At 42.1% G+C, this 13,407-nt stretch overlaps 1 protein-coding gene across 5 annotated transcripts in view; it reads left to right on the forward strand.

Moving 5' to 3' along the window:
- Positions 1-13,407, forward strand: part of WDFY2 (WD repeat and FYVE domain containing 2) — a 77,765-nt gene that overhangs the window by 6,181 nt on the left and 58,177 nt on the right. Inside the window, exons 2-5 of one of the 5 annotated variants that reach the window (XM_086881375.1) lie at positions 2,247-2,324; positions 4,224-4,332; positions 6,280-6,452; positions 8,648-9,530. In XM_086881375.1, coding sequence (XP_086737501.1) covers positions 9,526-9,530 — 5 coding nt within the window. In that variant the 5' untranslated portion in view covers positions 2,247-2,324; positions 4,224-4,332; positions 6,280-6,452; positions 8,648-9,525. Of the gene's footprint in view, positions 1-2,246; positions 2,325-3,358; positions 4,333-6,279; positions 6,453-8,647; positions 9,531-12,375; positions 12,783-13,407 lie in introns of those variants that run through there. The other 4 variants (XM_086881374.1, XM_086881376.1, XM_086881377.1 and 1 more) reach the window with 4 other exon arrangements.

A 13,407-nucleotide genomic window follows, 5' to 3' on the forward strand; every position in this document is an offset into this window, starting at 1 on the left:
CTACTTCAACTTTTCAAAATTACAGTTCCTCCCTCCCCTCCCTCCCCTCCCTCCCCTCCCTCCCATACCTGCAAACATGTTTCCATGCAGGCTTTCCTCAGGATGACAGGAACAGAACCATGATACTTTTCCTCCACAAGACCACTTTTAAATGATCTTTGGGGTGGTTTTTACAGCCCTCCCAGGGAAACCTTCCTGGGGCATTGCTGTCTTGCCTGTACCAGCTAGAACTGAGCAATCAATCCCCTGTCACTGTTCCAGTGATTGCTTTTGTTCATTCTTCCAAGCATTCCTTCTTGCCTTCACTACCAAGTTTCATTAGGCCTGGAAATCATATCCTTCCTGAAGTGCTGGACCTTCCTGCACATTTCATAGCATAGCAACGTAACTCCATTACCATGGATCCCAGACACAAGCGTGCAGAATTTATCTAACTAATCAAGCAGCTAAGGGACACCAATTTCAGCTACAATCAGCTTGGATTATAAAGCACTTACAGATAAAAGGTAGCCTACAAGCACTTTCCAGGGAGGCAAAGCAAAGAGTTGGGTTTTTTTTTGTTTGTGGTTTGTTTAGTTTGGGGTTTTTTAATGGCAAATGTAATGTGTATAGTCTTGGTAAACAGACAGAATTATTCATTCATCCATAAACTGTTTCCCACTGAGGTATCACACCTGCATGTAGTATTTGAGAGCTGGGAGTTCTTCCTTTAAAATATTATCTCACTGTAGAGGTTTTTGTCCAACTTTTACTCTGATTGTGATTATTATGCATTGCCATCTTTTGTCCAAAATCAAAATGTACTCTAAAATAAAGATGCACTCAGTTGCTCCCTGCAAAGCAGCTGGCTGGTGACTGATGTTGAATGGAATATGGACCAGTTGATCTTTTTCCACTTAGCAGTTAATGAAAACTTAATCAAATCTCAACTAGTAGCTAATCGGAAATCTCTACAAAAGCCATCTATTAAGCACAGACATAGGTCTTCCAGAATACAATTAACCCAATTAAGCTTCTCATCCAGGGACGAAATCTGTCATCTGTATTTCATGCCTTTAAGGACCTATGTCAAGGTGTTTGGGAATGTTGCTGAGCATGTAATTCAAGAGATGCAATTAAAATTAAGTGAGAGGGTTTTTTCTTTTCCACTTTTATGCACCCATTTAAGCCCTGATTTAAGGCCTATTTGGCATAGAAAACTTTAGTGGGTGGCCACAGTGGGCAAATCTGTCCTGCACCAATTTGCAGAAAAATAGTGTATTGTTTTATAAATATTTCAATTGAGAAGGAAGGACACTTAAAACACAGCTTTGAAAATTGCAAAAGGATAATTCTTACTGAGTTAGAGACTACAAAAGCATTTCTCATTAGGAAAATTTTAGAATTGACTTGAGAACAGCTTATAGCAAAGCCTGAATTACAAGTGTAACCCTTTTTCATAACAACAGTCTTCAGCAAGCAGTGCTATTTTTGTCAGTGATGAGTTCTTTTGTTGTTGGAGATGGCTTTCAATTTCATGATGTTGCAATCGGAAAGCCTTGAACGTTTCAGGAACAGTTCTAATATTTTCCTGTTGGTAAGCCATTTTTAAGGCAACATGCCATTTATGGTTATTTTCCAAACATGGGGCCAAAATAAAAAGTCCAAGAAAGCCCATCACATAATTCATTTTGACAGTAAGTATACTTCTCCAGGTTTGGCAGAGTGTGTGTGTACACCAGTCGAGTGATAAGTGTAACATTTGAGTTTCTCCTGGTCTTTTCCTCTTTTAAGGTATTTCTATTTTCTGTTAGTCTGTTTTCTTAGGAACTTGACACTGATATATGCATTTCTGTTTTTTGGTTTGTGTGACTTGTGAATAAAGCTAGCAGTGATTTATGTAACCGGGGTCTCGAAGAATGAAACTTAACCATGCAAAGGTGACAAAAACCAGGCTTTTAACTATTACATCCATTCCAATACTGTTCAAGGTTTTCAGGTTGGTTTCATAAAATTTTATTTTCCTTGATCAATTATTATTTTTCTTCATGTCTTCCATTTCAGGTCCTTTTTATCTTCTCTTTCAGGAAAAGTTACAATATGTTCTTCTTGACATTTCTTCTTAGATATGGCTTATCTACTTAGATACAACTCTCCTGAGCTGCCAAGGGAAAAAAAGCCAAAGCTACTAATTTCTCCTGACAAGTGTTTTCACTCTTTGTTTTTTTCAATGACTGGTTGTGCTGTGTCCTGGACATCGGCGGCAGCTAATAAATAACTCCTGATGCCAGAATAACTCCTGATTCCAAAGGTTGACAGATATCATTTGAGCTCTCATTTCAGAGGTAAATGACAGCCCTTTAACCCAATTATAGTCCAGTGTAGTATAATTGGACTCATTTGTTATCCTTACCGACTGGCTACTGCAGTTAATTTATGAAAAATGGGACAGTATTCCTTCTTCAAGGTGTATTAGAGTCTATTATGCTTTATTTTAAACATTGTTTAGAACACTCCAGACCTTAGCATAAATTTTTCCTTTTCTTCATCTGCCCATTGTTTCCCAATTGCCTTTTATTATGCTGAAATCTATTGCTTTTGTGTTAATATGTTTTACAGTAGTTTTCACTGAGGCATTTGAAGTTTTTACTTTTGTCACAGTGTCCCTCTTATTGATACAGCTAATTTTACTATAATGTAAATTACTTTGTGGGTATATAACTGTAATTGTGACTGTCATCTAAATCTGTTCCTTATTGCACTGCTAGCAATGCAGCAGACCACTGCCACTAGCATCAAACTTTCTTGTAATTCTGACTCTGTAGTGAATTCCTTCCCAACTGGCAATAAGAAAGTCTTACACAGCTCTTTCTCTGCTTGAGTTCTCTGTTTTCTGGATTGTGAAATTATCCTTTGCATAATTCAAGAACCACTTCATGATCTATGTTTGGCAGAATTTGTTACCCAACAGATGTCTGGACAGTTAATGACCTCTGTAAGTACAGCCCTGTGATTTCTTGCTACTGATGGTCCAAGAATTTTAATCTATTCTGCTACAAGTCAGCTCCTGAGCAGCATGTCACCTCTTACTATAAAACAAAAGCATAAAATGTGTATATCTTTTCAGAATTGTTATGCCTCGTCAGAAGTGGTATTTTTCCCTCATTTTCTTCTGAGTCTTTGCTCATATATGTGTAGATGCAATGCACAAATGCACATAGCTCTGTATTTTTCCTTTGCCAAAATCAAAGAACGTGAATGAAAACCCCTGAAAATAATCAAAATATCATTTCAGAGAAAAAGTACTCCCATAAATAAAAGTCAGAACTCCCACTGCACACCTTTAAGTTGGGGAAAGGGCAGATAAGTAAAAAGGTCTGTGGTAGCAAAGCCTTTTTGACTGTCACTTTTACACATATGGCAGATGTAGTCTTACAAGAGGATTTGAAGGCACTAGAGTGATGTGTTCACAGTATGAAATCATGCTGCAGCTGCACAACCATTCCTTCTTTCCTCTTCCCCATTCAGATCAGGTTCTAGCCTATGCCTGCATAGAAAAGTTGTCCTAGTTTCTCTTCTGGATTGTTTTTTTTTCTGTTCAGTTATCGGCACTTGTGAGAGGAAAATTGTCAGGCAGGATTGTATCAAAGAGGAGGTAAGACAGTCCCTAACATCTGGCACTCATCTCCCAGAGGAGGGAGTCAAGGAATTGAATGTTGATTGATACGGGTCCAGGCAGACATCCCTGTGGAGATATTCTGCAATCCAGGTGCTGAAGTCCCTAGAACATAAATCTGCACAGTCAAGTGCTTGAGAGAATGGCTTGTACTTCAGTGTGTGCCACTGTGAAGGACAGAAATTAGGCTGCCTGCATAAAAGTGCTCCTCTAGCAGTCAGGGTCCTGGCAGCTGCCTGGAATTCTCACCACAGAGCTCCTGAAGTGCCAGGAAGTTTGCTGGGTGCCTCACTGGTACCTGTTTCTGCAGTGAAAGGGTCGTTGTGGCCAAACTGTTGGATTGGAAGGTACCAAAACCCTGGAGAAAGTTTTGGCAGCTGGATCTACACTGGTAAGGTTCAGAAGCCAATGCTCTTGCATTCTATGCAGAGCTCTTGCAATTGATGTTACTTGGCAATTTTGGCATGAAACTCCTGGCAGCCTCTCAGATGGTACGTGGATCTGGCTTGGAGGACAGCATGGAGCAGGAGTCATTTCCTCAAAAGCAACTTTATGTCATCACTTTCAGGTGAAGAAGAAAATGTAGTTCTTCAGTGCAATCTGGAACACACAGTTTGGCCTCAGAACCCAAAGAACAATGTCTGGTCTGTTTTATAAGCTAGAGAGAGCTGGAGCAGGTACCTGAATTTCTTGCTACAGATTTGGTATTGGTCTCTCTAGCTTTGGCAAAAGGTTTCTTTTTCAGTTTGGTGAGGGACTTTTTTGTTTGTTTGGGGGTTTTTTTGTTTGGTTGGTTGTTTTGTTGTGGGTTTGTTTTTTTTTGGTGGGGGGAGTTTGAGGATTTTTGTTTGCTTGTTTAAGTATGTGCCTACATGCATATCTACTTTTGGTTTTCTTCAGATGGAGAAACCTGTTTCCAACACTCATTCAGTACATTTTAAAGGGTCCTTACATGTTCTTAATTACTACCTTTCCCCTTCTCCTGTGTATTTTCACTTGAACACTTTGGGAGACATGGCCAGTTCTTATTGTTTCTTGTCATGGTTCACTGGCAAATAACTATTGCCCTAGTCCCCTCCAGTTACTGGTAACTGATCCAACACACCAGACAAGTTCTTTTGATTTCAAGGGCATCGCTTGGCCTCCTATGGAGTCTTTTGAGCACCTGTATCTTTTGATTCTGATACCTGGTTTAGAGCATCTATGTGAAAATTGTCCCGTGATCATATTAAGCATACAATACAGAGGCTGTTCTGGGGCTAGTTAGCTTGAATTTTGGGGGCTAATGAAAACTACTGAGACTGTAAATTTTTTCTCCTCCTTCCCAGCTGGACTAACTCACAGGTTTTCTTTGTTTTCCCATTTGGAGTTTCCTAGTGCACTTCCAGAGGTACAAGCTGTACACTCATCAGTTCCTCAGTCTTCACAGAAGTATTTTTACTATCTTGTCAGATGATATTTTTATACAAGGAGGTCACTGAGTTACAGATGAGGACATGCCTGAATAATTGGTTTTGCCCTCCAAACACATGTGGCCTCTTGTCTCTAGAGCATTTCCTATTTTACAATAAAGAGTATTTCTCCCACTTTCATGAATTTCACATTTGGTGGATGTCCTATGGTGGGCCAGTGCTTTTACACCCACTCTTGTCCCAAAGGAAGTCTCCCAAAGACAGCTATACTTGACTCAGATATGGTTCTCTCATCAAAATCAAAGGGCACTCTGTAGATTGTGATGATAAACATATGGGCTTACTACAGTGCAAGATGTTCAAAGCAATCAGACATTCTGGCTGCAATTTATCTAGAATAAAAATTATCAGGAATGGCCAGGAGGTAATCTGAACCAAATGCTCTACAACACCATCCGTGATAATGTCCCATCTAAATGTGGCATTACTGGGAGGTCTATATTACTGGGAGGTCTGTATGTGCTCACAGGTTGAGGAACCTCTTGCCACAGTGATGGCCAGAAATGGTGATTTGCCTGCTGAAGAAAAGGTGGCACATAACATTGGCGCAGAGTAAGACATGCAAAAGTTTGATTAGACAATCTGGGATTCTTTTTAACTCCAAACAGCCCTGCAGCAGTGAGTCATAAGTCCCTGTATACACTGAAACTTCTGCAATTTTGCTCTCAAGCTGCTTCTTGGGACTTCTTCGCAGAAATAATTTTCTACAGGAGGGATGAGTTCAGTTGCCCTGCTTTAGGAACCACAAGCTTTTAAAGCAATCTTTTGTCACAGGTCTGAGTTGACAAAACTGGCAGTTTAGTGGGAGTTCCACCTATTTTTTAAGGATTCAGATACTTTGTTTGTACAATATGGAGCTTTCCATGTAATTGCAGTAAGGGGTAAAAATGGCTTGACTGCAAGAAAACCGCCCAGCTCCAAAAATTTTCTGCTGAAAAGTATGTATTAAAATCATGCCAGAGCTTTGTTAGCAGTAGCATTGCTAAGATCTTTTGGCCATAAGTTGTATTAGACTTTTTGTATTTTTTAATTATGCCTTCATTTTTTCTTCAAAGGTACTTTGAATATTAACAAGCAATAAACATATTTATATTTTTAATAGTAGTTTATATTTTAATAATAGTTTTCCTGTTCTTCTCTTTGTACACTCAGGTCGTAGAATCACAGAATGGTTTGGGTTTGAAGGGACCTTAAAGATCACTGAGTTCCAACCCCCCTGCCATGGGCAGGGACACCTTCCACTATACCAGATTGCTCAGAGCCCAGTCCAACCTGGCCTTGAACATTCCTTCCAAGGATGGAGCATTCCCAGTTTCTCTGAACAAGTTTGTATCTTACCACCTTCCCTACAAAAAGTTTCTTCTTATGCCTACTTCTTATGCCTAATCTAAACCTACCTTCCTTCATTTTAAAACCCTTGCCACTTGTCCTGCCACCACAAGCCTTGGTAAAAAGTCCCTCTGTCTTTCTTACAGGCTTCCTTTATATATTGAAAGACTGCAATAATATTTCCCTGGCACCTTCTCTTCTCGAGGCTGAACAATCCCAAACTCTTTGCCTTTCCTCATAGGAGAGATGTTCAAGCCCTCTGACCATTTTTGTGGTTCTCTGGACCATCTTTAAGAGGTCCATGTCCTTCCTGTGCTGGGGACAGCAAACCTAGATGCAGTACTCTAGATGGGGTCTCACAAGGGTACTCTACAAGAGTACAGGGGAATAATCCCTGGACCTGCTAGCCATGCTGCTCTTGTTGCAGGCCAGGGAGTGACTGGTTTTCTGGGCTGTGAGTGCACACTGCTGGGTCATATCCAATTTTTCACTGACCAGTATTCCCAAGATCTTCTCTTCAGGGCTGCTCTCAGTCCATTCATCCCCTGGCTTGTACTGGTAATACACTGATCTGGGTGCAGGACCTTGCACTAGGTTTTGTTCCTTGATATTCCTTGGATATGTTCTTAACTGCACACTTTAGATGAAAGAAAAGGAAATACTTCAAAGTTTTCATATAGTTCATGCATTATGTAAGACAAATTTATTTACCCCTCATGCAGGTTACATAGGTGATTTTAATGCATTTTCCAGATACAAAATTGTGTTTGCTGATGATACTTTATGATTCTTCAATATCACAAAGGGAAGATTTAGGGAAGAAAAAAACAAAGAAGTCTTAAGTCCTGAGGCTTAGAAAAATATGAAAATAATGAGCTTAGAAGAAGAATTAGTGGTCAGAAAGTTCTAGCAAAAAGACAGTGAATTAAATTACACAGGTTTTTTACAGAAAGTTGGGAGCCCAAAATGTGAGTAATACTATAGCAGGATCAATGAGGACAAAGGAAACAGCAATAAGACTGCATACAATGACAGAACTGCTTATGGGGCAAAATGCATGAGCCAGGAGTTCTCATTTGCAGCCCACACACTGACACAGCATCACTTTTTTTGTTCTCACATGTTCACAGTCAGTTACAAAGCCAACAGCACTTGCATGGCAGCTAAAAATGAGTATATATTTTCTCGAGAGGGTGCTATGCAATGGTACTTCTGTGTTTATTTTTTAATGCTAATCTTTCCATAACTTCGACCCACTGCAGATTCAAGCTCTGATTCTCATAGGCCCTCATTTTCTCAATGGCCACATAAATTGAAACTAATAAAAGAAGAAAACTGTCATAATGAGCATGTAGGGCTTATTATTAGCAATGTGATAGGTGGTACACTATTGTGTGACTGATAAATACCTGGAGCAAAATAAGGAGCAGCGATTAAATTTGAGAGTGCATTTTTGTAACAAGCTTCATATTTCTAAGCAGCATGGACAAGCAAATCTTCCACAGAACCTTTTGGTACTTCACGAAGTTTACCTTCCTATACAAAGAGCTCATCTATATTTGTTTCCCACAGTCTTCAAGAATGATGTAGCATCTGAAATTAAAAATACTCTTCAGTAACTATTTTATGAAGGCTGTCACTGATGACAAAATAGGAGAAGGAGAGAATTTTAAGCATGCACTTTCGCAGTTGCATAGAGGTGCAGGTATAGAAGAAACTGTATATATTGTAAAGCTGGAAAACATCTAGTTTACAAACACGCAGAGAAGAAAAGCATGAGAGAGAGTAAAACACTATTCAATGACTATTGAGAGGCAATTCTACTTTTTGCCAAGTGGTTTTTACCCTTTTTATGTGGTTATCTTTTGTGTATGTGAGTTCTTTAATTTTGCATGGGTGATTAAGGAAGAGGTCTCAGAAGCCAAAATCTGGCTTGCTGTCAACAGAGCAATTTTAAATTTAAGCACTGAATCAGTGATAGTGCAGTTTTGCTCCCACACTAGTTCCCATCTTGCAGGGTAAGAGCAACTGGAATCAGATTAATTGATGGCTCAAAAGGGCATGAATAATTTGGGCCTAAAATTAATCACCATAAACTGTTTTTTCTTTATTAGAGGCCTCTTTTTGTAACTTTTACTATTACTGTTATTATTCTTGAGTACTTTGTAATTAATTTATTTTTTTTTTACAGCATCCACAAAAAGACCAATCTGTTTATTAAATTGTCCTATGCCTACTCAGTGGCCCCAGAGCTTGACAGTTTTAGCTGAAATCTATGAGAGATGTCACTTACATTGCCAGATCAGTTAATGGTCATAATTATGCAGAAAAGTACAATTGCACCAAAGCAGGGCATGTTGTTGTGCTTTTTGGTCAAAGGATTTCACCTCATATTGTAACAGGAGAAACAACTTTGCAGAACAGTAGAATCTGTAAACACAGATCTGTAATTCCCAGCAGAGCTGGGAACCTTCAGCTCCCTCCTCTCTGGGCCATTCTTTCCATCTGCAGGTCGGGGTTCTCTCTGCTTATCTAAACTGTCGCACAAGATGTGATTACCCACTTTTTAAAACAACTTCAGTATGTAAAATTTAGAAGAACCTCACGCGTTTACGTCAAAATAAATAGACGTAAGAAACCAATCCCAAACCAAACCAAACAGAAGATGGAGCCAGAGAGCAGCTTTTAAAGCAAACTGCCAGAGACGCTTGGGAATTCGGCTGGCTCCATCTCCGGAACTACAAACAGGACTGCAGATAAGGAATTGGACAAAGTCCTTCAAGACTCTGGTGCACTACGAGGGATTGGAAAGAGGCTCCACTGTGTGTGAACGCATCAGTCCGAACCAGCACAGCTGCTTCCCCGGGGTCTTCTGTCCTCACCCTGCACATGAATAACACGAGCCAGGACTGCTGCTTAGAGACTAATTCTGCTCTACCCCAATCAAAAGAGGGATAGACAGCCTGCCTCAAGAATAGGAAGGCAAAAACTAACAGAGGGATGGATGTTTCATTTACCGTGGTGTCATGCCAGAACACAGAGTACGAGAAATGACGCTAAGAACCAAAGATGAGGTAATTTGATATAATTTGATATAAAGTAAGCTGCATTTTTCAGCTTGGTTTTCATTCTGTCTTACTGGTGGATACACTCTTCCAAGAAAGTTCACATAATCAAGCACACCTACTCGACAAGAAATAGAACATTTAAATTATGCCATCATGTAATTTTTGCAATTTCCTGCAAAAAGCAAATACCAGAGGAGCATCTTATAATTTTTAATCCTACAACATTTTTTTAATGCAGAAAAATAACAGAATAAGCTTGCTTTTCTTGGCTTCAGATTCAGATATTAAGTTGTCATGCTTTCAGTTCTAGCAATATTTTTAATCCGTGCAATCTGACCTGAAAGCTATGACAGAAAATGAAAACATATATTCTAGGAAGTATTTATAAGATTTATTTGCTTGATTTTTCTTTTCAGTTATATCAGGAAACACTTTTCTAAAGTACCCTAATTTTGCTTCTGTCACTTCTCATTAAACGACGTCTACAGCAATTCTAACTTTGTCTGAACTGTCACACAAGACATGATTACCAACTTTCTGTCACTACAGGAAAATTGTTTTATAAAGTTTTTGATTGTTTTGTGTGACAATGGTAGATCTGGGAGAACACTTAGGTCTTGTTGGTAATTTCCATGCCTTTTCCATCACAATACTCTTTAAGCCTGCTGGGGAGAATGCAAGAGTAAGCTCTGGGTTCTCACTGAAATTTTGCTATTTTCTCTCTGTCTCCCTTACTCATCTCCCCAAGTTTCCATACATTACTTTTTCTTCCATCAGTCATAGCAAAATTGCTTTTGTGTGACATAATTTCCCAACCCTATTTCCCATCTCATCAGGGAGAACAGAGCACTGACCTCAAGTTTGCACACCTGGTAAAAATATGTACTAGACCTCAGGAAATCTTTCTATTATTCAAATACTTTCTTTGCAGGTCTTGCAGAGGAAATCACCATTACAGATAAGCTTTAAAAAAAAGCCCTCAAGAATTTTATCTTGAATAGCCACTGGAATTCTGGAATCTCTCTTTAATTGTGTTGTCCTTTTTTTTTTTCCCTCCTTCCTTTCTCCCCAAAAGGTAACTTGTTTCCAAAGACTGACCATTTATGTAGAGCATATATTTGATTTTATCATATTATTATGTCACTTCAGTCTAAAATGTATGCCTGCCTTTCAGTGTTTTCCTTCAAACAGTGTCTTAAACTTTGAAGGAGTAGCTGGACCTGAACTGTTTAAGGATACAGGAGAGACAAAATTTATAGGGAAGAGTGATGTTTCAGTAGGCAACTGAGGATAATCCAGTTGTTTTGGGAGATATGTAAGACCACCTTCCAGTCCTGTGATCCACACCTTTGCCTATCAAGACACACATTTTCTCAACTACTTTCTTCCTTGAAAGCCTTTATGGAAAACATATTCTGGGTCTCCCAAGAGCCTGCAACCTGCTGTCTCCAGCATATGCTCAGGCCCTGTTTATCTGTCAAGTGATCCACAATGCCTAATCTTTCAAGCAAACTACTGCAAGGTCAGTAGATCTTACCAGACTTCGGTTTAACAGACATTTTTAGATATATTCTGAAAACTAACAAGTATATCAATCTTCAAAGAATACCTCACACCTCACCAAGTAGTCAGACAAGCATTTCTATCTGTAACTCTAGCCGAGGACTGCAGGATCATCCGTAGCAGTAAGAAGGTGGCTCTTTGACTCTTCAGTAGTAGCTCCCTGTTAAGAATTACAAGGAAGAGTCCAGTCACACATCTTCAGGGAAATAGTTTGAGACTGCAAATTCCTTTCCTGTAATCCAGCTGCTGCTGACCAGACCTTTCCCTCTACACTACATTTGTGGACCTGTCATGTTTAGTTGAGAAACCTTAAATGTCTTGCTGTGCTCCTGCTGACGCTGCCTGTTTGTTTAGCAGAACAGAGGTCGCTAAACATGGTGAAATTTAATTTCTGTCAGAAGCGATTGACTTTATCTTCCCTCTGCTGCCTTTGTCTACTACATAGGCAACAGACATGTGAATGGGCAATCAGGATTTGTTCTGTTGTGGATTCTACTCCTGGAGAAAAATGTAATCTCCTGATCTAATAATACCTGATTAGATAGATAGATAGATAGATAGATAGATAGATAGATAGATAGATAGATTTTTTTTTTTCCCACGAGAAATACTGTTTGGCTAAGTGTGGGTAAACTTAAAGTTGCAGCTGAAATAGCTCTTTCCAATCTGCTGACAAGTTCTACAATGTAGGACAGCAGTTCAGACATTGAGCATGATTTTCCAGAATCTTTCGAGACAGATTATGAAAGTTTGGCATATGCCTCGGGAGGAAGCTGCCTTTTCACTGGTTTCACCACAGAGCTTTGGGCAAGTGATCTGACTTTCATGGAGCTCAATGAATCTGTCAGGAAAAACGAGTGAAAAGAAGCCGCTTGATGAAAACTGCTGCTGGAGGTCTGCCGCGTTTCCCTTAGGAATAAGCTTTCTGAAAGAGAATTTCTGCTGGCGCCTCGGTGCAGCCCTGCCTGCCAGCGCCCCTGTCTGATGCAGCAGCAGAAATCCCATGTTTACCTTCAGTCCCAGGAAAAACTAAGACAGGAAAATGTAAACAGATGGATGGAGCTACTTTCGCAGCAACATTCTGTTTAATCTTTACTCGCGTTGGTTTTGGTATGTTTCGCCCTGCGGCCCCAGCAGTGCGGGACGGACCGCACGGTGCCGATAGTCCAGAACCGGGTCAGAGAGGGACGCGCTCCCCGGGCTGCCCCTGAGGCGAGCCCGCGGCGCTGGGAGGGCGGCCCTGGCAGGAGAGCTGCCCCCGCACCTCCGCCGGACCGCAACTTTCCCTTGGCGAGGGCGCGGCTCCGCAGCCCCTCTCTGCGAGATGGCGGCGGGCGGCCACCATTTCCCGCCCCTCAGCTCACGGCGCCCCGCCCGGCTCGGCCCGGCCCTGCCCGCCCGGGGGCGGTGCCGCCGCCGCCGCCGCGCTGTTCCTGCTTCCCGGGGAGCGCCCGACTCCGGCAAGTCCCTCCTCCGCCTCGGCAGTGCGGGCCGCCTCCCTCCCTCCCTCCCCCGGCCGTAGCCTCCTCCGGCGGCAGCGGCGGTGCCCGCCGGCCCCATGGCGGCGGAGCCCCAGCCCAAGGCGCTGACTCGCAAGCCCCTCCTGCTCAACAAAGTGGAGGGGTCGCAGGAGGTGGTGAACATGGCAGCGATAGTGCCCAAGGAGGACGGAGTCATCAGCGTCTCCGAAGACAGGTACCGGGGAGCCGGCGTTCAGCGGGGCCGCGCGGTGGTCTGTCACCTCCCGCTGCTCTGTCACCTCCCGCCACTGCCGCCGCTGATGGTGGCAGTGCTGGGCCCGCGGCGCGGGGTCCGGGCTGGCTGTCCCCCATCGCCAGCAGCCCCGCCGGGAGGTGGTGGGTCCCGCCGGAGAGGGATGGCGGTGGCAGACCACCAGCATCCCTGTGCGACTGTAGACTACACCACCCGGGGCACGGGCAAGCGTCAAGGTGGCGGTGGACCAGCATGGGGACATTGCTTTAGGCAGACGCATCACGTCCTGGAGGGGAAAGAGCCTGGAGCAGGGGTCTCCAGTAGTGTCCCACTTCTCCTCCTTCTCTGTCGCTCTGTGGGTCAGGACAGTGACCGGGCTGGGGCGCCCCTGAAACTTGCGGGACTTGAGTGACTTTTCTTAGCGTGGGTAAAATGGGATTTGGGATCTCCTTCATCAAGAGGATTGTCGGGGAGTCTGTGGAGGTCTTTGACCTTGCCTAAAGATTGTGGTGGCATTGGCTGAAACAGTAGTTTTGGTTCCCGTTTCCCCTCTTCAAACGTTTCTTGGTAATTGTGTAAAAATACCGTGTATCAGTGATAAGATCTT

This window comes from Cyanistes caeruleus, chromosome 3 (genome assembly GCF_971803275.1).
Source record: "Cyanistes caeruleus chromosome 3, bCyaCae1.hap1.1, whole genome shotgun sequence".
Taxonomy (NCBI): Eukaryota; Metazoa; Chordata; class Aves; order Passeriformes; family Paridae; genus Cyanistes; species Cyanistes caeruleus.